The 25,430-nt window shown below is 42.4% G+C and overlaps 1 protein-coding gene across 2 annotated transcripts in view; it reads left to right on the forward strand.

The window, feature by feature from the left end:
- The first annotated feature begins 2,908 nt into the window (after positions 1–2,908).
- The window catches only part of jag1a (jagged canonical Notch ligand 1a), a 32,602-nt gene continuing 10,080 nt past the window's right edge, over positions 2,909–25,430 (forward strand). For both annotated transcript variants that reach the window (XM_066660839.1, XM_066660840.1), the window contains exons 1-12: positions 2,909–3,495; positions 5,488–5,799; positions 12,226–12,283; positions 16,068–16,325; positions 17,568–17,628; positions 17,863–17,993; positions 18,149–18,268; positions 20,170–20,283; positions 21,083–21,196; positions 21,481–21,594; positions 22,308–22,354; positions 24,014–24,187. In XM_066660839.1, coding sequence (XP_066516936.1) covers positions 3,424–3,495; positions 5,488–5,799; positions 12,226–12,283; positions 16,068–16,325; positions 17,568–17,628; positions 17,863–17,993; positions 18,149–18,268; positions 20,170–20,283; positions 21,083–21,196; positions 21,481–21,594; positions 22,308–22,354; positions 24,014–24,187 — 1,575 coding nt within the window. In that variant the 5' untranslated portion in view covers positions 2,909–3,423. The remainder of the gene's footprint in view (positions 3,496–5,487; positions 5,800–12,225; positions 12,284–16,067; positions 16,326–17,567; positions 17,629–17,862; positions 17,994–18,148; positions 18,269–20,169; positions 20,284–21,082; positions 21,197–21,480; positions 21,595–22,307; positions 22,355–24,013; positions 24,188–25,430) is intronic.

Consider the following 25,430-nt stretch of genomic DNA (forward strand, 5'->3'; position numbering starts at 1 on the left):
GATTTATAACAAGCCCAGTCTTTACTGAATATTATTATAATCTGCAGTAATATTATGTAAAATTCCCACAACTGATAAAACATACCAAACCAGACTGTAAATCTCAGACATGAAAGAACCGAACACATCATAAATGCTCAGATCTCGCTGCGAATCGCATCAATCTGAGGATTAATGTTTCATTCAGGACTCTTCATAAAAATACCCAGCGCAAACCTAGAAAACAGATTTCCACAGAAAACAGACTTTTACATTTGAAAATAGACTAGGGCTTTCATTCTGGCCAAAATAACAAGCACAAACTTTAGTGAATATGATTATAATTGACTATTTTCATGAATATTTTACATTTTTGCCATGGTATATTTAGACAGGTATGGGGAGGAATAATAATTCAAATGTGATTCTGTGAAATCTCACGATTTTCTGCACAAAATGAATCAATGTCATTATTCAGGTACAGCTCATTCACTCTTTAAAATGAATGGTTCTTTCAGAGATATTCAGTAAAAACAATGACTCTGTTGAGAACCACAAACACTCAAAGAACTATTTCCATGCTTTAAGGATCCTTCAGGTTGAAGCAATGTATCTGTGTAAAGGGGATAATAGAACAGCTCCTCTGCAAAGGGTTCTATTTAGTGCCAAAAAAGGTCCCACTACCAAACACTGTTAGTAAAATTGTCTCTGTGGTGGTACCCTCAACATTTTCAGTACCTTTAGTTAGGGAACATTACTGTATCATATTTTATAATATTCGTTTCATCTCGTTATTATCTTGTTTTATTTGACACAGTTCTGTAATGACAGATTACAGACATCCCCCTCTCCTTCTGCAGAAGAGAATGTAATGAACCTTTAAGGAACACCACTGGACTTTAACAGCACTGCTGTACCTTTAAAAATACATTCACACTCTTTGTATGTTTAGTGACAATAACATACCTCTACCCTACCTTTTTTCTGAGAGTATAAAGATGTCAAGCTCATAACAGTAGAAGATAGGACCACTTTACATAGAAACATTTACACCATATTTTTCATCAATCTGAAGAGCCAGTGTAAATAGAACCACAGAAGTGTTTGTGGTACTAAACACTCAAAAACACTGAAGGGTTCATCCTCAGTAACTTTAGCTACAGAACATAATGGTACCATGTTCTGTTTTAACTGCAGAAAGTTGCAATGATTCCATACATCTCGGTTCAACTCCAGGACTGTTATTTTCTTTCCTTTTTTTAATGTAAAACCTTTACATTATGAAAATGTATCACCTCACCTCTACTTCCGGAGAAGAGAATGTGATGTACCTTTAGGGAACAACACTGGAAGGAACATTTCCACTGTCTGTATCTTTTGTGAACAATAATGAACCAATACTGTTTGTAGAACCATTGTTGTTACTGAAGAACCCGTGAAGAACAGTGTTTTTTTAAATACAGTATTGTGAATATGATCAGAAGATTGAATGAGGTTATAATTCACTGTAATGCTCCAAAACTAGCTCCAGTGATGCAGATAAATGAGACATTGCTTGGAAGACCTAGATGGTTGGACCCAGAGGCAGGACACCTCCAGAAAGGAGCAGTTCTGAGGGGCTGTTAGGGCCCAAAGCAGCTGTGATTACAGATGCGCTTCTCCATTCCTGTACAAACAGCTCTGGGATTCCACAGAGATCCCAGCTGATGAATAATACATGAGCAGCGCTGATTAACTGGGCTTTAAAAGTGGCAGGTTCCTCAGAGAGTTGGGGGGGATGAGGTGGAGACTGCGAGGACGTTCGGTACAGGAACAAAGCCTAATCGAGCTAATGAAGCTTGATCAGTCACTCACATGTTTCATACTGTGTTTTCAGGGAAAATGAATAAAACAAACTGTTCCTTTCTGCTCCTTGTTTGTGCCGATCCGTGACTCTACATAACACAACCGAATACCTTTCAATAAATATTAAAATCACCTCAATGTTTTGCTGTGTCTGATCCACTCATAAAAGCTCAACACACACTAATACACCACCACGTGCCGCGCTGAGAATGTTCCACCACCTGAACCATACCTGCTCTGTGGAGGTCCTGTGGGGGCCCTGACCGTTGCAGAATGAGTTAAAACAAGTTTAACGAAGTATGCAGAGCACCTGATAGACTACTCTCTGTACTTGTAGGACTACATAGTGCACATAAAAAGGTTAAAAGTTGCAAAACATGTTTCAATCCCCAGTCAATGTGCAGGAACTGCACAACAGCCCGTTCTAAGATCACTGGTTTTGTGAGGTCACAAAACCAATTCATATGCACACGTCATGCTACGCCCACGGACTGCTATTGAATGAGTCAGAATACAGGGCAGCCAATAAGAACAGAGCTCATTCAGTCTACACATTGTTCATAATAAAATGATGTTCGTAACTTGGACTGGAGGTGACATAGTATTTATTTCCACATCAATGTGGGGCACTCGTCATGAGTTTTTAACCCCAGGAAACAGAGCAACTGATAGATAGATAGATAGATAGATAGATAGATAGATAGATAGATAGATAGATAGATAGATAGATGGATGGATGGATGGATGGATGGAAGGAAATTACAAAAACTGAGGTATGAGGTTTCCCCCCAGGCCACATGGAATAATTAGAGAGTAAAATTAAGACACAAACGTAAAAAACGTAATAAAACTGCTTCTAATTAAACTGTGAAATGTTGTCTTTTTAAAGCCATGATTAACCGCCCATAAATCTCTACTGGAAAGCCCCGCCTCCTTTTCCGACGACAGTGGGCGCAACTTACCGCGATAACCCCGCCTTCCTCATGAATATTCACGTTTTCCACTGGCGCCCCCGCCCCCTTCCACTGTGAGCGGGGTGTTATAGACACAGCGCTCGCGTGCTCTCACAGTCGAGTCATTTATTTTCCCCTCGCGCAACTCGCGAGCTCCTTCAGAGCCATCAAACTACAGCATCAACGACAACGCTTTCAAAGCTGAAACCACTACGGCGGAAGGACATTTTAAAAAACGGACAAACACTTAATAACAACAGCCAGGCGCTTGTCACCCAGAAACAAGAGCGGAGAAGGAGGGAGGGACACTTAAAATCCACAAGAAGACGCCTTTTAGAGCATAAACACCTCAGCACGAGCACCTTCAGGACAGAGGCGCACGAGCCAAACAGCGCAAACCGTCTTAAAAGCGAAAGAACGGGACAAACGACAGAGCAGAAAAAGCCCGCGTAGGAAAGAAGGGCTTTTCCACGGTTTCCACATCTGCACGCGCTTCTGCGCTCGTGCATGTGCGTGCAGGGTCTGGCAGAAGGGGCGCGTGGAGGAGGAGGAGGTGGAGGTGGAGGTCTCGGTGCATGAAGAGGCTCGCGCTCCGGTGTTCGGAAACTTTGCAGTAGTTTGGGACGCACGGGACACGGGAGGAGGCATGACCGGGACACGGAGACTGCGGCTCACGGCGGCGTGCCTGCATCTGCTCGTGCTCTGCTTCTGGATGCGGGTATGAGCGGTGTTTTTGAAGCTATTTGTTCATGCACGAGATCTGTAGAGGTTGCTGCGCTGTTTTTGGGGGAGTGAGGGTTGCATGCACGAGACCCGTGCGCATCTTATAGGTTGCAGTTATTTATTTTTTTAATGAAATGCAATGCGCGGTTTGGATTTGTGTGACAATAAAAATTAAACGTATCCAGTGGTTGTTTGGGGCACTGCTTTTGCATGCAGCAGACCCTCAGCCTTTGTTTTGTCTGAGATATTGGCGTGCATGAGATCCCCAATTTGTGTTGCCGTTGAGCGTTGGTTGTTTGGTTTACAGACGTTAAGAAAATGCTCAGCGCGTAGCTTTGACTGATTTGCAGTGCACTTCACGGACTGCATGCATCACGACAAAATCGCTTTGTTTGATTCCGTTTGGATTCAGTGGTACATTGCACATAAAACATTACAGACCTGGTGAAACGGTCAGTCAGTACAAGCTTAACAAACTCGGTGAGGCTGCGAGCCAACTCACTTATTCGTGTGAGGGTAAGTTTAGCGCAGCAGTGGTGTATGTGTGTAAATGAGTGCGCAGTACTGTGCAGAAGTCACACACATCATTCATTTACTCAACCTCCAGTTAAAACAGCCTTGAAGTACAAGTCATTCATTTCCAGTGCAATCAAAAGAGCAGAAAACACTTCAACACTTTTAGGGCTTTAAATGGAAAATCCCAATGCTGTGTAGTCTAGGACTAGGCTTAATCCCTGTGTGGGAAACCAGCCCTTAGAGTTGTAACTTGTTGGATTTCAATCTACACAGGAGCCTCAACACCTAAGCATAGAGCTGGATGATATGGCCAAAGTTTATAGCAAGATATAGTTCTTAATTTCAGGCATTACAATATAATTCTGATATCAGTTTGAACAAAATAAAAACCTCAGAAATCTGCCAAGAAACATGATATCACACTCAAACATACAACAATATTTCGTCAATATTAATGTTTAGAAACTAAATTTAAAATGGCCTGCAATGAACTGACGGCAGTTACAGTAATGAACGCCAGTCAGCGACAGATGCTGTGAATAATGTATATTAAAATATTTAAATGTATTTAAAAATTATATCATTGTCACTGAAACATTGGTATATTGCGATATATATTGATACTGAATTATTGTCCAGCCCTAACTAAGCTTAATTCTAGAGTTCTCTGTTTTTAGTCTGTCCACCCCTACCTCCCTTCCTTTCAGGAGAAAAACCTGGAAGAAATTTCATCAACACCTCTAAAGTTCAGTCTCAGAAGTTGGTTGGACTTTCAGTTCCTCTCAGTTCTCAAGCATTTTTTCTGGGAATGTTATAGAATGCTTGGGCAGTGTGTTGGCTTATACCACAGATAAGTCACTGCAGTTTAAATACCTTAGTTTATTAATGCTTCTGGAGAGTTTCAAGACATGGAGGAGTTTTACTGTCATGTAAACAGACAGCTACACTGTACATTGACAATCTTACTTTGCTAATCCACACAAGCTATTAAGGCACAATTATATAAAAAGACTTTACACATAAACAGACTAGGGACAGAATTAAAACTAAGACTATGAGTAAGTAAATAAATTGCAGACATATACGGCTAACCGATTTTTGATTTGAGTCTTCTTATGTGGATAATAACAACTCTTGCACAAGATTTTTCATAAAATAGTTTATTAACCCTTTCTTGTGCAATGCTCTTTTGTGGTCACAAGCCAAACTGTGGAAATACAGTTCCACTGTATTTGGATTCTCTCAGACATATTATCCACTGAGACTCTAACTAACTCCTGACCGTGTGGTGAAGCAGTGTGTTACGGTTAATAACAGTGTTAGGTTTAGGACCACAGGTCTTATAGGTTGAGGTTGAGGTTGAGGTTAGGGTCAGTGCCAAGCTGAAATCAAGTTAAATTCAAGATAAGCATCTACATGGTAACCCACAGTGTGTACTAAGCCATGGTCTTGTTTTCTATTCCCTGCACAGAGCTCTGAAGCGTCTGGTTACTTTGAGCTGCAGCTGCTGTCCATACAGAACCCTCGCGGCGAGCTCCTGAGCAGCATGTGCTGCGATGGTGTGCGCGACCCACCCGCAGCAGGCGAGGCATGTACTCGGGACGAGTGTGACACGTATTTCCGTGCCTGCCTGAAGGAGTACCAGTCGCGAGTGTCCTCTGGAGGGCCATGCAGCTTCGGCAGCGGAACCACCCCTGTGCTCGGGGGCAACAGCGTGACCCGCGAAGCTCTAGCAGGACAGAGCCGCGCTCGGATCGTTCTACCCTTCAGCTTCGCCTGGCCGGTGAGTGTGGCATTAGATTCTGTCTAAGCACTGGCCTAAGCATCATTGGAAGATGACAGGTTTGATCCCCAGTGATGCCTCGGGTAGCTTACATAACATAAACAGACAGAATTTGTATTCTCCTCCAAGCACGATGAGTTATCCAATCACATGTTCAGCGTACAGTGATGTTTATTTATCATTTTACATGTTGTACTGCTCTGGATCTATGCTGTGATGAAACACACAGTGTTGGTTAATGCTCTTCATGCAGTAATGATCTCTATAGTATGCTCAGTAAGACATAATTATTATCACAATAACATAACCATAATGTTAAAACACCGTAATCTCTACATACGGTGAATGAATCAGTGCCCCATTTTGCTTCCACTGCATTCCTGCATGCTGACATGATTCTGTTTGGTACGGGTTGGTGTGTCCGGCTGGAGCTGCTAGCAGGAGAGCAAAGCAGCAGGTACTGCCAGGGCTTCAGAGATGTTTGTGTGTGTATGTGTTTCAAGGGTGTAATGGAAGCGTATACAACAGTCAGAGATCACCCTTTCGAGTCAAATCGGCCTTTGAGTCCGAGCTGTTTATTGTTCAGCGTAATGCATATTCACTCCAGTGTTCAGCGTTTGAAGTTGGGTGCATTTTCGGCTTGTGATCCGAGTCGTCACAAACCCATTTAGTGTTGTTGAAGTCTGGGCTCAGTAAGGGCTTCTGGACAGCTCCATATCCTTTTTAACCCGAGCAGCTGTGGATGTGTTCAGATCTGAAGTGTATTTTTGTGGAAACTTTAAGCGCTGTTTATCTAATAGAAACAGGTCTCGTGTGATTGTTAGAAGTCCTTGGTATATTTAAATCACTCTTTGAACGTCCATTTTGGAGAGCTTTGAAATGTGGTATTAACCGACAATTTGTTAATTACCATAAATGTACTGAATTTCAACACCCATAGTATCCTTTAGAGAACTGTAAGTCAGAGTGTAAGAGCTGAGCTGACCATGGCTGGACTCTCTCCACTGTTTTAGATCAAAGGACTGAAACAATGAGGCCTATAAAATCTCTTCAGTTTATCAGTTTCTGAATTCTCTCTCACTCTAAGCCTCTGTTACTCACACAAAGGCCTCAGGAAATGGCTTTACTGATTTCTCTTAGACACAATTAACCCCAGACACTTCCACCTCTGATAACTTTACCTCTGCCTTAGGTTTTTGTTTTTAGTGTTTATATTTATTTATTTATACATACAGTTAATCCCTCATGCGTGTCACTATTAGAATTAGTCAAATTACACATAACCAGGTTTGACATGACAGGGATAATGATACATTATCCTTATCGTATATTGCATTATTGACTTGTAATAGTGATATATCACAGAAGACTATAACATGCGAAATAGCCTGGTTCTGTGAATATTGATTAGGTCCTGCTGATGACTAAATTGTGTAGGTGCTCATTTAGTGTTGGATAAGGCTAAATCTGGGTCTGGAAAACCAGTCATAAACATTATTTATTTATTAATTTGGAAATTTAATTACCTACTTGTTTGTTTGTGTAGCAGCACTGTCACATAACACTATGTATAAAAAACTCACATGTACTATAGTCTACAGGACCAGGGGTTTCAAAACATCTGCCAACAACTGTGTATCTGAATTATAATATATTTCTGTGTCATGCAACACACTGTGAAAGACATATTAGGCATGTTTTAGGTGTAGTGTGGGTGTATGTTTTTGTTTTTCCTCAGTCCTCATTCCGGCGTGAATGTTGGCGGCATGTGTTTACCCTCGCCACCCCGAGGCATTAGCTAGCTGTCAATACCAGGTCACTCAGAGTCAGGCCGATAGTCCAATTAGCTGCAGTTACCGGGGCAGCCGTCCTTCAGACATCTCCGCCCGTCTGACAGTCTAGACCGGCTCCAGAGTCCCAGCTGAATGGGGAATAATTAGACATTGTCATCTTGCATGCTTTCCTTTCCTTTAAATCTCTACCTAGCAATAGTTCCACCAAGCAGAGCTGATCCAGCCCAGCACAATGAGCCCTGACCACAAAGGAGGAGCTTAGAAAGGAACACAGGGGGCTCATGAATGAGAGAGTGTGTATGTGTGTGTGTGTGAGTATGTGCATGTGTGTGTGTGTGTGTGTGGGTTTTGATTGCCATACGTTTTTTTGGCATCATCAGCAGTGCCCAAGTCGTCCTGAGCCTGTCCGGTGGGTCACCAGCAGATGTTAAAGGTGGTTGTTGGGCAACCAGTGTCCAGCTGAGTGCATTATTTAATCATTCACTTCTGGATACTAGTAGGACAATGTGAACCTGAATCCGAATCATTTTTATTGACCCAGTCTACTTGAACAGTGAGGATATCTCATTGTTTTTCTCTTTAATGTCATAGCTGCATTTGAATTTGTGTCAGAGATAGATATAAAAGCTTATTGTTTACGGGCAAATCTTTCTAGACTCCTGTTGGCCAATGTATCTTCTGGAATTAATAACAGCGTGTACTCTTTGGGGAAGGCATGTGATTGCCTTTACTTGTGAGAAACTGGATTTTTTTACTGGATCGCATCTTTAATGGAACCTGTGGCATGTTACCATTTGTGCTGTAGTGAATTATGGGCTGTTTTTGATACCCACTGGAGGGAACGTGTCAAGTGGGACATTTCTTGGTTTTAATCCATTGGTGGAGTCAAATCCCTTGAATAACAAACTGCTCTCTGTTGTTGATGACTCAGTACGACCTTCATGGTGTGTTCACTTCAGTTTATTTTATCTATGTGGTTTGTAATTTATTGTTAGCAGATTTGGCCCCAAATTAGAAATTTCAGACATTTTTTGGAGTCACTAATATGTATATGTTTCTTTAACTGGTCTTTGCTGTAGCTCAGTTCGCTGTAGGATCATTCCTCCATGATTTGTAAAAGTGGCTGATAGCCTTTTTTCCATCTGTGTGTCCACTCTTCTTATCTGTGTGTGTGTGTGTGTGTGTGTGTGTGTGTGTGTGTGTGTGTGTGTGTGTGTGTGTGTGTGTGTGTTGGTGGTGGTAAACAGTAGCTCTAGGCGTGTGGCCGGATGGATTAGAGTGAATAAAGACTTGCGGGTCCCACACTCGCTGCAGCAGGAAGCTCCACTGTGAGGAATGGCATTGTGCTGAAGAGGCTGTAATGTTTGTGTGTGTGTGTGTTTGTGCATGTGTGAGTGTGTGTGTGTGATGCTGGCTAAAGCCTCAGGGCGAGACAGTGACACACAGAGTTCACCGGACTGTGTGTGTGAGTTCAGGAGACAGTTTAGGCCACAGCTCTCCAGCTTCACTAACACTTCTGTCCTTAACTCTGTTACTGTGTGTGTTTTTGGAGCTGCCCACCTCTATCTGAGGTTTTATTTCTCTATTAAAATTAGTCACGTATCCTCCTTATTAAAAAAGCCAAACTAAATACTCTAAAATGCTAAAAGCTGATGAACTAAACCATATGAACTTTCCCTGTTTATGGACTAAAACTTGTAAAGCTAGTAATGCTAATGTAGCTTTCCCTGCTCTCTGAAATGAAGTAAAAATAAGGAAGTTACCAGTAAAGATAATAACCTCTCCACTTGTATTCATATATTTATGATAAGCATGCTAAAGATATCGCTTGTGTTATCTCTTAGTATTACTAGAAAGATAGTTCAGCTAGTAAAGCTCTCCTCTCCATAAAGACCTATGTCAGATAAACTAAAAGGCTAAACCTTGTAAACAAGAAGAGCTAGTTAAGCTTTTCATGTTCATTTAACCAGAAGACAGAAGTCCAGCTGGACTGAAGCGTTCGTGTGGGCTGAATGTCTCAGAAACTGTACAGATCTGAATACAAATCTGCAACTTTAATAAATGAAGCAGCGCAGTCAAAGAAAGAGGGGGCTGCTGTATAGAGGTTTTGCCATGTTAGCTGTTAGCATGGGGATTACTTTCTCTCTCTCTCTCTCTCTCTCTCTCTGTGTGTGTAGAGGTCTCTTATTGGCAAGAGTTTGCCATATCTCTTCTGAAATATTTCATTGCATTGTGCTACGCTGAGCTAGAACGTGTGAGAGGTGGAGAGAGTGTGTGAAGAGAGGAGAGAAGGGTTATGCTCACAAACACACACACACACACACACACACACACACACACAAACGGGCCCTCTGGCCCTCCTGCACAATACACTCACATTCTTTCTGAATCACACACACACTGCGCTGTGTGACGTGTTATCTGATATTGGTGAGAGAGAGAGACAGTGGCATTAAGGGTGACAAAAGCCTTCAAAAAGGGGGCTGCACTGAAGGAAAAATCCCAACACACGCACACACACACAATTTAAAAAAAAATTATTTATTTATTTATATATGGATGCACTATGCCAAGGGGGGTCCTGAACTTTCATGGCAACTGAACCGTTGCAGTGTAAACAGTGTCTCTTTAGATTTTAAGCTGGCTGATGTGAATTGAAACAATGCTTTAATATGAAACGGTTTTGTGGTCAGGTTTTAGGAATGTCTTTTTAAAAAAATGGCCTCATGCTTTGAATAGGAAGCTGCTCTTTGGGGGTTGGTTTGGCCTTGTCACTGTGTGTGTGCATGTGTGTGAATTTTAAATACTCTTCAATAGGGGTATAACAATGCATACTGACAATGTGATGTTCAAATGCAAAAATGTGATAATGTACATGTGATATTGACATAGAACAAAGCCTTAACTCCAACTTCCCAGGTGTCTGAATACATATTTATAACTGTTTCAACTAACAGCTATCTGTGAGACCTTTTAAAGGCCAGATATCACATCACACCACATTTTAACTGTATAATAATCAATACCTACAACAGCATGTCATAACCTGTTTCCTCATAATCAAATTTTACCAAACATATCTAATTGAACCAAACCCATCCTGCTAGTGGCATGTGCCAACTTGTCTATGTCCATAAAACTGTGTATCTCCAAAATAGTAACTTTAGAGGAGAAGGAAAAAATCTTTTTTTACTTTCAATGAAAGTCAATGAAAAACTATTTTTAAAGCATTTCTATTGGTCCATTCGTCATGAAAGATTCACAGTGTGAAGGACAGCGGCTGTGTTCAAATGATGTGGTAAACTCCACAAAAATGAAGATACATGTTTTTCTTTGGAAAGTGAAGGTTTGTAACTAGTACCTTAACGGTATCAGTCAACATCGCTGCTGGTGCAGTTTGTGTGCGTTGCTATGGCAATATCACTGTTAAGGTGATACCACTGGCAGAACTAAGAGGACAGCAGCTGGGTTCTTTGAAGACGCTATTATACATAAATATTGAATCTGAAATTGGTACCGTGATTCTGTGGCATACCTTTAGTATTAAATTATATGTTTTATATATATTAAATTTTTATATATATTAAAACTAATGTGGGCGATATGGTGGCACTGCAGATGGAATAGCTGACATCTCTGAGGTCACTGTCTGTGAGGAGTTTGGTGTTTTCTCTGCGTGGGTTTCCTCTGGGTGCTCTGGTATTGTCCTATGGTCCAAAACACATGCTAGTAAGTGGAATGCTGTGTGAAAGTGTCCAAAGGTGTGAGTGAATGTATGAGTGTGTGATGTCCTGTGATGGACTCACTCCCTGTCCAGTGTGTTCCTGCTTTGCAACCAATGATTCTGCATAGGCTCCAGATCCACTGCAACCATGAACATGATGAAGGGGTCACAGACAATGAATGAATGGAAGGATGAATAAAATCATGTGGGAATAGGCTTTGTATCCTTTGAATGTTCACTGTATTATAACCTGACGGTTACTTATTCTAATGAATAAAGGTTCAAAGTATTTTCTTCAACATACAGAAGTGTGTGTGTGTGTGTGTGTGTTTGTAAGGATTGGGGAGTCAGGGGCTGGGGGCCGGCACTCAAGCTCCTGGTGGGTTTGTTGCTCTCTGGGCGAGCGAGCTTGTTAACGTTCTTCAGAGGATCATTAAGAGATTAAAATGATTAGTTTAGTGTGTGAGACACATCCTTGTGGCAATCCTTGTGGGAACAATGTGAGTGTTGGCCTCAGGGAGGGTGATTTATTTTTGGGTTTGGGTTTTCTTTACTCTTGTTCTCTGTATTTTGTTTTGCTTTCTGTCTGTTTATTCCCTCACTTCAGCATTCTGTTCCTCTCTCACGTTGCCTCTCTTTCATTGTGTCTTTTCTTTGTTTTTCTCTACCTCTATGCCTTTCCTTTAGTGTCCATCTTTTTTACTTTCTTATTCTTCCTTCATTTTTTCTGGTCTTTTTACTCTCTTTCTCCCTCGTATTAAAATGACATCAAGGAATGGAGAAATACAGTATGTAAGAATAACAATAGCGTAAACCACATGTATGATATTAATTATAACTGTAATTCTCTCTCTCTCTCTCTCTCTCTCTCTCTCTCTCTCTCTCTCTCTCTCTCTCTCTCTCTCTCAGAGGTCATACACATTGATCCTGGAGGCCATGGACTTCAACAATGACTCCAGCACTGGGAGTGAGTAGAGCTTTTTCAGTGTTTTCTTTTCTCTGTCCCGCTATCAGTGCCTCTCTCTTTCCCTCTCTCTTTCCCCAGTCCGCACTCTCTCTTGCTCCAAATTATTATCATTGTGTAAACAGTCTGGGAATGAGAAAGCATGATCACAATGGTGAGGCAAGCATGAACAGGAAGCAAGGAAAGAAAGAAATGATGTGTGTGTTTTGAATGCTTAAGAATCTTCTATTTTTTTGTGAATGGCTGATGTCTAAGAGCAGGTGCAGACAGTGAATTAATAACAGGGTGGAGCGTGACAGTTTTACCCACACACAAACAAAGGCAGAAAAAAATTATAAATTTAAAATAAATTAATAAATAAAATCACTTAAAAATACACATACATATGATGATAGTTATTATACAGAGGTATGTATATAAGTATGTATATAATTCATATGATTTGTTATTAATACTACTACTAATATTTATAATAATAATACATGCACTGTAAATTATAATTATTAAATACAGAGTTTATGTGCATGGACAGACAGGAGGTCCAGAGGAGTCCTGCATTTACCAAGAGCCTTTCCTTCCTTCTTTGTAATGCCTACCCCCTCCCCACTTATTTGTGTGTGTGTGTGTGTGTGTGCTTCTTTCCAGTTTTCCTCATCAAGGCATTGCTTATATCAAATACTTGTATGGTCAACAAGTTTTCTTTCCTGGGGCTTGTGTATGTGTTGTTTTTGTTTGTGACAAAGCACTACAACCCCCATAATTCTTTTCAGTGTTGACAGGCCGTCACAAACACAGAGGACACTGTGTGGCGGCTGGTCTTTGTAGTGAAATCTGAGCAAGTGTTTGAAGTATGCCCAAACATCATGAAGCCACTCTGACCTGCCAAGCTCTCTCTCTCTCTCTCTCTCTCTCTCTCTCTCTCTCTCTCTCTCTCTCTCTCTCTGTTTGTGTGTGAGTGTGTGGGGGGGCACAAGTGCAAATATTGACTTTCTCTTAACGTCAGCATGTCAAGTGGCCTTTAGCACTTTCCTACTGTAGAGCTGGCCTCATTTAAGACTCAATCACACGCTCTCACACCTTCACACTCTGTATAACACACACTCACACTAACACACACACACAAACATACACAATAATACTATGTTATCTAAAATTATGTTTAAACTACGGCTTTTCCCAACATGCTTTCTTGTGAGTTTTTATGTCTGTATTTACTTCTGAAGTTACTTTACGGCATTTAAAAACAAAACACCCAGAACTTCAAGGATAACAGTCTTTGAATGGTGGTCTTTTCACCAGTTGGAGCCAACACTACTGTATAAATCTGGTACCTGAAACAGGTTTGTCTTATAGTACCTGTTCTCTCGTGTTTCCAAGTAGGGACAAAACCGTGGCGCTGATTGTGCAGAGAAAGTCACTCTATACCACGCAATGCAGATGTCCGGCACTAACTCTCCATCTGTAAAATCTCCTGCTACAGCATATATCACATTTGTTTCTGAGAGAACAAATTTCAGAGACTGGATTAACAGAAAAGTTCAAAATTAAGTGAAATAAGACGGTGTACACTGTTTAGAAACATAGCTGCCGCTAACAGGCACTTGTTTAGCACACCACAGCACATGATTTTCCATCAAACTGAGGCTCAAATCACACAGATTTAGAGATAAAGTTGTGAACAAGTTGAGTGAAGGGTCTTCTGAGTATTTTGTCGGTTTTCAGCTTCATTCCTCTGTCATTTAAACCAAACTCAGCGCTAAACTCACACTGCTGTGGGCTACTGGGCTTGTGTTTTTTCCTCACACCCATTTTCAGAATGTGACATTACCAGTCAGTAAGTTCCCACAGCGCCCCCTCCCTGTGGCTCTCTTAAATGCACAGGGTTAATAAGGGTTTAAGATTACATTGTTTACACTTGTTATATGAGTAAAGGCCAGATACTTGGTGGCCACTCTTATTGATTGGCCAGCTTGTTGTTAACAGTACTCAGAGGTTGAAAATGATACATCGCCATCCTGATGTGTTGCAGGTCTTCATAAAGCTTGTCCTGCCTAGCAACAGTTGCTATGAAAGAACACATTGGTGGGCATGGTCAGTCCAGTTCATCCCAGAGTCTGGCCACTGTACACTCTCTGCGTTCAGGTGTATGTGAGGGACATGAGGTCACACTCCACTCTGAGCTCAACCTGCTGTCCAAAATTTACTTCGCACACACACACCACACACACTCCTCCATCCACTGAGCAAATACCTCACACTGGCGTGGGATTTCAAACGGCTGCGAAAAAATGACCACCATTTTGCCTGCCGTGAGCCTTCTGAAAATAAACATAACACTCCTCTCTATACACACTACACACATTCTATACATTACACACACTGTCTTTGAGCACAGGATTAGTTTTGGAACAGAATAGGGAATGTACAATTGGGATTTTATTCTCTCTCTCTCTCTCTCTCTCTCTCTCTCGATCTCTCTCTGTCTCTCTCTTTCTCACTCGCTCTCTTTCTTTTATGTCTCTCTTGTTTTCTCTCTATCAGTTTCTTTGCTCTATTTCTTTCTTTGTGTCTCATTACTTATTTCTCACTCCATATTTTGTTCTCTCTTTCTCTCCCTCTCTCTCTCTCTCTCTCTCTCTCAGTCTGTCTTTTCTCTATTTGTGAAACCTTATGTAGAACATGTTGAATATTTTTGCCGTCACGGAGTAGAGCAATGTAATTAAACTGCAGCTGCCATTACACTCTGTCCAAAACATACACACACACACACACACATCTCGCACTAACTCACACACTCACTGTTGATGTCTGCCCCACTCTCTCTGTCTCTCCCTCTCTCTCTGTCTCTCTCTCTCGCTCGCTCCCCCTGTCTGTCTCTCTCTCTCTCTCTCTCTCTCTCTCTTTCTTTCTCTGTCTCTCTCTCTTTCTCTGTCTCTCTCTTTCTCTGTCTCTCTCTCTCTCTCTCTCTCTCTCTCTCTCTCTCTCTCTCTCTCTCTCAGTGAATGTGACCAGGTGGGAGCGGTGCCTTGTGTTGTAGTGAAACTAATGTGACGCATTCACAAACTTTTCCCTCATTTTGCTCTGCACTGAAGCACATCAGTTTCAATCCCCTCCCCTTCTCTCCTTCTCTCATGTCTTCTCCCGCTCTGTCTGTTTTATCTGGGTTAGTGTACTGGTGAAAATCACTATATTATGATGTGTAACATTATATTGAAGTGTTAAATGAGTGAGATAAATAGTTCATTTTTTTGAGCGTACATAGGCTGTTGTTTGTTTCATTTTAACTTCTTAAACCTTGTATAAAACTTGTATATGTCACATCCTCTTCAGCCCTCAGCATCTAACATCACTGTTAGCTTTAGTGTTAGCCTTAAAGGAACACTAGGTAGTAATTTTACCAGAAAATTACAGCTTCAAAATATTTGAGATTCTTCACTGTCCTGTAAGAAGGAGAATAGAGCTTCTGTCATTGTTATTCCATGTCCAGGCTCAGCACTGTAGAAATTGCACTGTGTAACTTTTGGAGGAGCGTAAGGACCCCACCCCCAAACCCCGCTCACTCCGCCTTGATTTTTGGAAAGTTCAGTTAATGTGAATTTCACTCTGCAACTGTAAGGGGAGCCAAGGCATGAACATGTCAAATCTTACCTAGTGTTCCTTTAATAATAACTGAAGTGGTAGCTTTTATCATTTAATAGATGTAAAAACCTTGTTCAATGTAGGATTTTTAACATCTCTCTCTCTCTCTCTCTCTCTCTCTCTCTCTCTCTCTCTCTTTCTCTCTCAGGTACAAGTGGTCAACTGATTGAAAAGGCGGTCCAGTCCGGTATGATTAACCCAAGCCGTCAGTGGCAGACTCTGAGGCACAACGGTGCCGTGGCCCAGTTCGACTTCCAGATTCGCGTCACCTGTGACGAACATTACTACGGCTTCGGCTGCAACAAGTTCTGCCGGCCGCGTGATGATTTCTTCGGCCACTACACCTGCGACCACAACGGCAACAAAACCTGCATGGAGGGCTGGGCCAGTCCTGACTGCAGCATCGGTGAGAGACATCAGTAGGGTTCAGGTTTTCAGTAAGGTTTCACAGGAACACTAGGTAAGATGTGGTATTTTTGCTCCTGGCCTCCCTTAGAGTTAGAGAGTCTAATTCACGTTTACAGCACTGTCCTTAAATCAACGGCAGGGGGTGGGTTTCCTACCCTCCTCCAAAAGTTACACAGTGCAGTTTCTGCAATGCTGAGCCCAGTGTAGTAATGACAGAGGCACTATTCTCCCTTTTACAGGCCATTGGAGCATCACAATGATCCTGAAGCTGTAATTTTAAGGGAAAACTATTACCCAGTGTTCCTTTACCATGACTTTTGAAATTTGCTTTATCTGTAATCCATGTATCTTCGTGCTGTACACTATATCCTTGATAAAGACCACTCCCCTTCTTTTCCATTACCTTAAAGTTTACTCATTGCTAATTGAATTGGACGCTCTGGGCCATCAGCTGCTAGAGGGATACTAGGTCCCCCAGCATTAGGCCGTGGAGCAGTGGATCTGTATTCTCATAGAGTCATAGAGCTCACTCCTGTACCTTTGGGATGAGTTGGAGTGGTGTTTGATCCTGAACCAATCCTCCAACATCAGGACCTGACCTTCACTAATGCAGTCAGAACCTAACAGCAATGTTTTATCATGTGTTTCACAATTTTCCTAGAAGATCCAAAGCTGTTATGGGAGTAAGGAGCAGCAAAAACTCCCAGTTAATATAAAAGCTGGCTGAGGCGGTCAGTGCAGGGTCAGGCCATGGCTATCACTGCCTGTTAATTGGTGACCTCATAGCCATTTTAGCACGCACACACATACACACACACACACACGCTCAGCCCCCTCCGTAGTTAGTTTAGCAGCATTGAAGGCGGATTTGCTGCGGCGTAAGGTTGCCGCGGTAGCGTCTGGACACAGATCCGCGTGGGGATCATCGGGGATTAGCTCTGTGGTGGGAGATTCCGATCTTCCTTCATTCATCCCTCGTTCCTGCGAGACAGAGGACGAGGGGGGGACAGTGGAAATGACCTCATGCTAGCCGCGCTCTGTCTGTGCTGAATACAGGAGCGAGTGACATAAAGAGACAGAAAAATAGAGGGCCAGAGCGATGACTTCACTCTCTCTGGTTAAATAGATCAATCTGATAAGCGATACAATAGTAATCACTCCCACACATTCCTCACCTCCCTCTCTCTCTCTCTCTCTCTCTCTCTCTCTCTCTCTCTCTCTCTCTCTCTCCCTCTCTCAGCGATTTGTAGGCAAGGCTGCAGTGTAGAGCACGGATCCTGTAAAGTGCCTGGAGACTGCAAGTAAACAAACATCCATCTCTATTTTCAATCCAAATACAGAATAAAAGTCCCAAATATTTCCATTTTATTACCCTCAGTGAACGTCATGTCTCATAATCATTTCCCCCTCTCTCTCTCTGTCTCTTGCTCTGTCTCTCTCTCTCTCTCTCTGTCTCTCTCTCTGTCTCTCTCTCTCTCTCTCTCTCTCTGTCTGTCTCTCTCTCTGTCTCTCTCTCTCTCTCTCTCTCTGTGCAGGTGTCTGTATGGGTGGCAGGGTGAATACTGTGATCAGTGTATTCCTCACCCTGGCTGTGTTCACGGGAGCTGTGTGGAGCCCTGGCAGTGTCTGTGTGACACTAACTGGGGAGGACAGCTCTGTGACAAGGGTGCGGCATTTCACTCTCATATTGTGTTATATTCTGTTGCATTTCTGGTTGATTTTATTCTGTTGTTTTTTATTGTTTCATTTTATTTTTTATTCATTTGTTTCTTTGCTAAACTAATCTTTTCTTTGCACTCTTTGGTGTGGTGTGTGTTTTAGATCTGAACACCTGTGGGACGCTGCAGCCGTGTCTGAACGGAGGAACCTGCAGCAACACGGGACCGGACAAGTACCACTGCTCCTGTCCAGAGGGCTACTCCGGTCAGAACTGTGAGAGAGGTAAGACACACTCACACACACGCTTTCCTCAGCACTAGAGGACTGGACCTCCATTCTCTGGTGCATATTAACATCATTTCCTGACCTCAGTAATGGTCTTGTGGCTGGATGCAACCAAACCCTCACACTGTCTGCTGAACGTTTTCACCACCCCAGCGCCACAAAGGTGCAAGACACTCACTGTTACTTTAAAACCACTTTGGTTAAATACAAACTTTCACATAGTTCTGTTTAGTTGAACATGTTTCCAGGGCAAGGGGCATTGTGGGTAATGTAGTTTGGATCAGGGTGAATGACCTGGCTGTTGATGATGAATGGACTCATGAGGGTGTTATGGGCCAGACAGAATGAGACGCTACAAAAGTGGGAGAATACGCAGCAGAAAAGATGAAGCTTTTTTAGTCTCTCTCTCCTTCTCCTCCCTTTCTCCAGAGATGGTTTCAGTATCAGAATCAGACCTCCAGTGAATGAACGAAGGAAGAAAGAGTGAAAAGGGGAGTGCAGAGGAACGGGAGGATCAGACAAAAGCTTAAATAAACACCCTCGAAATATCAATCTCGCCGTCTTGTCTCCCAGCCAGAGAGAGTAGTGCCTGTTAATTGATTTGGACAGAGGAATGCGTCCCAACGTGTGGGGTTCTCTCTCTCTCTCTCTCTCTCTCTCTCTCTCTCTCTCTCTCCATGTTTCCAAACATCAAATGACTCATGAGACCCTTGTCAGAGTTGGCTTTCTTTATTCTCATTTAATTTGTTTTCTTTTTTGGCCCTATCTGTCCTTTTTCTTCTAATTGTCTCACCTCTTTCTCTCTCTCTTCTCTTCTCTTTTAACTCTCAACTCTCTTTTGTTTCCCTCTTCTTTTCTTATTTCAATTTTAATACTTTATATTTTTTCACGTTTTTCTTTGCCCTCTCTCTCTCTCTCTCTCTCTCTCTCTCTCTCTCTCTCTCTCTCTCTCTCTCTCTCTCTCTCTCTCTCTCTGTCTGTATTGGTGTGGTCTCTTGTCCCGTGTGAGAAAGGCCAAAGGGGCTTTCCAGTCCACTAACTGCATCTGATAAAGACGGAGAGAAAGAATGAGGGAGGTACAGACAGACAGACAGAAGAAGGGAGAGAGAGAAAGAGAGAGGAAGGGAGGGAGTGATTGAAAGGGGAAAACCCAAGGCCAGCAGCACTCCTGCTGCTGTGTCAGAGCAGAGCTTTTGAACAGCGATGATGGGCGTATGGATGTGTTTTTGTTTCAGAATCATGTTATAGCCTTCTCTGGGTTTTTATAAACTGCATGTTAAGGGGCCGGGGGTGAAGCAGTCGTATGGTAAACACAGGGTAAAGTCCAGCGCAGTGTAGGACACACGTCTTGTTCCTCCTCCAAGTGCCGGACGCACAGACCTGTGTACCCTGGCTCCGGCTGCAGAAAGCATGTAGAAGCCATAGAGGAGTGGGCGAAGGATGCAGTGAGCCCCAGCTTCAGCAGCCAGCTCCAATGTGCTGCCAGGGCTAAACTCGCTTTTCTGGTCTGCGGAGGGTTATTCTTCCAAGCAGCTCTCTCCTGCTCCACTGCTCCTGCTCTGGGAGAGATGATGAGAGCTGCTTCAGAGCCATGCAGAGAGACAGAGACGAGTTCTCCTGAACTAAAACAAGGTGTTTGATGAAAGTGTCTATTAATGAAAAAGCATCATCCACTTTAGACGTAACAGCAGGTGAAAACCTCACTGTGGTTTAATAAATTAATGAAGATGGGCGTGGCCACAGATTCAGCTCCTCTGGGTTTTCAGGGTCTTGGAGAAGTATTCGATCCATTATGTTTATAACTCAAATCATAATTTAGGGCTTACTTACAATTGCATCTCTCTCTCTCTCTCTCTCTCTCTTTCTCTCTCTCTCTCTCTCTCTCATTCTCTCTCCAGCTGATAACGCATGTCTCTCAGAGCCATGTTTTAATGGAGGTAGTTGTGTGGAGAGTGGTCAGGGATTTGAGTGTCGCTGTGCACCAGGCTGGACCGGACCATCCTGCACCATCGGTGAGTCTCATACTCCATCAAGCCATTACCCACAGGGCACTGCACATTCACTCTTATAACCCAGACAGCTAGTTCTCTTCTCTTCTCTTCTCTTCTCTTCTCTTCTCTTCTCTTCTCTTCTCTACTATTTCTTTCTCTACTCTTCCCTTCTCTTCTCCTCTCTTATCTTCTCTACCCTTCTCTACTCATCTCTACTCCACTCTTCTCTTCTCTACTATTTCCTTCTCTACTCTACCCTTCTCTACTCATCTCTACTCTACTCTTCTCTTCTCTACTGTTCTCTTCTCTGCTATTTCCTTCTCTTCTCTTCTCTTCTCTTCTCTACTTTACTCTACTCTTCTTTTCTCCACTCTACTCTTCTCTACTCTGCTATTTTCTTCTTTTCTCTACTCTACTATTGCCTTCTCTACTCTTCTCTATACTTCTCGTCTTTTCTCTTCTCTACTCTTCTTTTCTCTGCTTGTCTTTACTCTTCTCTAATTTTTTATTCTCTTTACCTCCCATTTTCAGTTCTTTTCTATTGCATTTCTTTTTATTCCATATTGTTTTGCTGATCTATTTTCCACCAAACTTGGGACACAAAACAGAAAACCATTAGAACGATACAAAACAGTGACAGACCCTAACAGAGTCCAGGCTCTGTGGACACGGAGAGAGAGTGAGGTCACTGAGTTTGTGTGTGTGTGTGTGAGAGAGAGAGAGAGAGAGATTGTTCATATGAGATGAGCCTCCCTCATGCTGAATGCTGTAAGTGTAGTTGTAGCTGGGTGCTGTAATCTCTTGCTCTCCTCTTTTTCAGATGAAGACAACTGCAGCCCCAGCCCCTGTAGTCACGGTGGAACCTGTGTGGACCTCATCAACGGATTCAAGTGCATATGTCCAGCACAGTGGACTGGCAAAACCTGCCTCCTCGGTCAGTCTCTCTCTCTCTCTCTCTCTCTCTCTCTCTCTCTCTCTCTCTCTGTCTCTCTCTCACACACACACTCTCTCTTTCTCTGTTTGTTTGAGGGGTCCCTCGCCTGGTAACCGACTCTGTAGTATAAGAATGTAAGCTGTGGATCAGTGAAAGACCCCCACCTCTGTTTTGTGCTAGACTACATTCCACACACACACACACACACACACACACTGAGTAAAACAAATCATGTTCAGCAGTACTGACTCTCTCTCTCTCTCTCTCTCTCTCTTTCCGTGTAGATGCTGATGAGTGTGCTGAGAACCCCTGTGTTAATGCTCACTCGTGCCGTAATCTGATTGGTGGATATTTCTGTGAGTGTCTTCCTGGCTGGACAGGACAAAACTGTGACATCAGTAAGTAACCAACATCAAAAACTACACTTCCTAGACATCCACGAGCTCTCCATATGAGCAGATTCATCCATCCATTCATTCATCCATCCATTCATTCATTCGTTCATTCATTCGTTCATTCATTTCTGTAACCAATTCTTCCTGTTCTGTGTCACATAAATACATCCTCGTAAATGTTTCAGGGCTTTATCTGCATTTTACCTGTGGCCACGACCGATTAAAATATTCGAAGATGGACTTTGTCACATTCAAATATTTTAAGGATGTTTCATGTTTATCCTTTGAAACGTTTTTTAAACAGCGCTCTCCTGTCAGGTTCATGTTGACCCAAATAACAGGCCAATTATAATATTAACGTTGGAGCTCTCACGGATATTAAGTGTGTGTGAGACATTAGTCATTTGATAAATGAGTAGCGCACTAAAGTGCACTCTTATCAGTGTCCATTAGCAAGCAGCTAGTGATAGCGTCCAACTCAAACATGCTGCGGGCCTGCGCTGAGCTGAGCCTGGTTTTTCCCCAGTGCTTATCGGAGGAAAAAGCTCAGGAAATCTGACAGCGGTGCTTATCGAGGACGGCTTTGTTACCAAGTCAGATTAGCCTAGCGCTCCGTTTGCTTTGAGTCACTTCTGAAGCAGCACTGGCCAAACTGTGATGAATTATCGTTTCTTTGTTTTTATTGGGTGTGTTAATATATTTTTTTTAAATTGCAGATGTTAACGACTGTCAGGGCCAGTGTCTGAACGGCGGAGCGTGTAAGGTAAGTTCGTGTGTGGGATTAGGACCCACAGAAACATCTTGCTGATGTTTTGGGTGTGTGTGGAGGGGGGTGGGCTTTTCCTCCAGCGTTTCCGTTGTTTTTGGAACCGTTTTGAGGTTTTCTTTCTTTTCCCTCCTCTTTTCTCTCTCTTCTTTCACCCTCCTCCTCCTTTCTTTCTCCCCCCTCTTTCTCTCTCTATCTCTATCACTTCTGCCCATCTCTTTCTCTCCTCATTCCTCTCTTTAAAAATAGCGACTGCTGAGTCATGCTTTGGAGAACAGACAGAAAGAAGGAAAAAGAGTGCAGGAAAGCCATGTGGGGAAAAAAAGAGAGAGAGAGAAAGAGTGTGTGCGGGTGGGAGGAAGACTGGATGAACACAGTAGATCAGATTTCCATAAACATTCCTGTCTCCTGCCAGAAAGAAAGAAAGAGAGAAGGAAAGAGAGAGGGAGCCTTTATTCTTCCATCTCTCTTTCTCCTCCTCCTCCTCCTCCCCTTGTGCCCACACCTCCCTCTCTCTTTCTCACTCCCTTTGCCTTTCCTTTCTCCGTCTTTTACCTCAATGACCCTTTTCCTTCCACAAACGTTTGGTCGGGAGCGGATTGGCCGAACTGAAAAGGCTTCAGAGCGTTAATCAGAGAAAATGAGTGAAAGTAAACAGGTTGATTAGGATGAATGGGGTTATACTGTGCTGGGTGTAATGTAATGGCTGCAAAAGGTACCTTTGTGTTTGAAAATCCCATTGAAATCTTTTTTTCCTATACACAGTATTGTGCAAAACACTCAAAGCAGTCCAGAAAAAATACTTAGGGCAGTGATGTTTTTGGCAGTAAATGAGTTTTTCCTGTGAAAACACTACATAACATCAGACTACCAAAAAGCCGACCAACATAAATACAGGAAGCTCTTTAAAACCTTTAAAGTTAATTGTATAGATTGAAAAAAATAGCACCGGAATAATAGAGTTAGAAAAAAACAGGATTGGTTTCTGCTGTATTCAAGCCACTTTATGGATTTGTGAAGGAGCATTCCAGCCTTAAGCAAGCATTTATTGTTATTTGTCATGCTCTGTATTAGTCTGTCACACAGCATTGTATTCTTCAGTCTCATAACATCCAAACACCTTATGGAGCTGGCCTGTAACTTGCTCCCCGACTCACTCACTCACTCATGTTTAACAAAATGACCCAAGTCACACAACCATTGGGAGCCCCCTCCACAACGATAAAGGAGTTCTAGCTGCAGTTTAATAGTTTAATAAACCCTGCCATAAAGTTAGGAGTTCCAAAAACAGCATTTCAAACAGACATTTTTCAAGTATCAATTTTAAATCGCTACCTCTGCAGATTACATTGTTACATAAACAACATTGGCCACATGCATAAATGTAAAATATGGTTCTATTAATGATTTAAAAGCTGTGAAAATTTAAAGCATATTAGAATCATTTGATACAGCGTATATTGTATTAAAGGGTATTGATTCAAACGTTTGAATTGCAGCTTGAGAAATTTGAGTAGTCGAATAAGTTTAATCTGTCAGGGTTTTTCTACTGTTGTAACCAGATTTCCCCTCAGGGATCAGTAAAGCATGTACAAGTAACTAACTCTCTCTCTCTCTCTCTCTCACTCTCTCACTCTCTCTCACACACTCTCTCAGGACCTGGTGAATGGCTATAAGTGTGTGTGTGCAGCAGGTTTTGCGGGGGATCACTGTGAAAGAGATGTGGATGAGTGTGCGAGTCACCCCTGCCTCAACAACGGCCGCTGCCAGGACCATGTCAACGGCTTCCAGTGCCTGTGCCTGCCTGGTTTCTCTGGAAACCTGTGCCAGGTTATTGACGCAACACACACACACACACACACACCCACACACCCTGCCACGCCCCAGAACAGTGAAAGTCTTCCACTGCCGAATACATGCATAAAAGTCCCCAAATTCTAGTTCACATTCTCACCGCAACCTGATTCGAGTCTTTTATCACAATCTGATTAGTTTATATAGCTCCCTCCAGCACCGAAACCACAAACATTGTTTCTCCTCATTTGGAGTTGTTAGTGTCCCACCCTGCCTTAGCTGCCTTTCTCCACCCAAACACAGTCAAGTTCGTTCATGTCACTGCCTCAGGCAGACTGCTACTTGTTTCTTGTCTCTGGAAGTACACTAGCTCCCCTTTTTCAGTGACAACACATTGATCGTCACTCTGTTCTGGGTAAATACATCAGCCCTGATGACCTATTGTGATAACACATTAGATTTGCTGAGTGTCTGCTTATTCCACAGTAAAACATTTGCGTACCTGCCCTGTTTTAAAGTTGATCTCACCCAGTGTTGTCAGTTCTGTTGAATAAGATTTGGAAGCCTAAGGTCACCATGCTCAAAGCCAAAAATTAGCTAGAGGGCTCTGTGTAGTACTTGAATTCTCTGATGTTTTTAAATATATTTTCTCACATAAGTAGAGGGTGTTAATGCAGCCTTAATTTCAGAAGGAATGACAAATGATGCAAGCGTTTCCAAAATATTGGCCTTATAGTCTATGATTCTGTAGCTTTGCAGTATAATAATATGTTTTAGATACGAGGAGGACAGAGCAGGTGAGTGGGGTGTTGTCATCTTATTGTTGTTGTAAGATACTTAAATGTTCTAAGTAAATGTTCAGCCATAGGTGATAGCAGGAGTGTTGTGGTAGCTGGTTGAAAGAGTGAGTTGGGCCCTATATGAAGCTCTAATGGATTGGCTTAGGATATTTTTAAATGGTATCAATATACAATTAGCTTAGCTGTGTTGTGTGAGTTTCTCTGTGGTAAGCATTAGAATAGTTATCGCTAAGTTTCTGTAGCTTATTGTCTATAAAAAACACAGACTGTGTGCCTCCCAGCATGTAATTTGAAAATAAGCATTAGCCTTGCTAGCAGCTATAGCTCATTATGACAGAACCAACTCAGATAGCAGGTCTTACGTATCTTCTCCTGGTGAAGGATTAGCATAGCTATATTTCTGAGTCCTTTTCTTTGAAAACTCTTTGGTTTCTGTAATGGCTTATTTTGTGTAAGCATGAGTTTCCCATGGTTGTGTT

The sequence above is a fragment of the Hoplias malabaricus genome, chromosome 2, assembly GCF_029633855.1.
Source record: "Hoplias malabaricus isolate fHopMal1 chromosome 2, fHopMal1.hap1, whole genome shotgun sequence".
In the NCBI taxonomy this organism is placed as follows: Eukaryota; Metazoa; Chordata; class Actinopteri; order Characiformes; family Erythrinidae; genus Hoplias; species Hoplias malabaricus.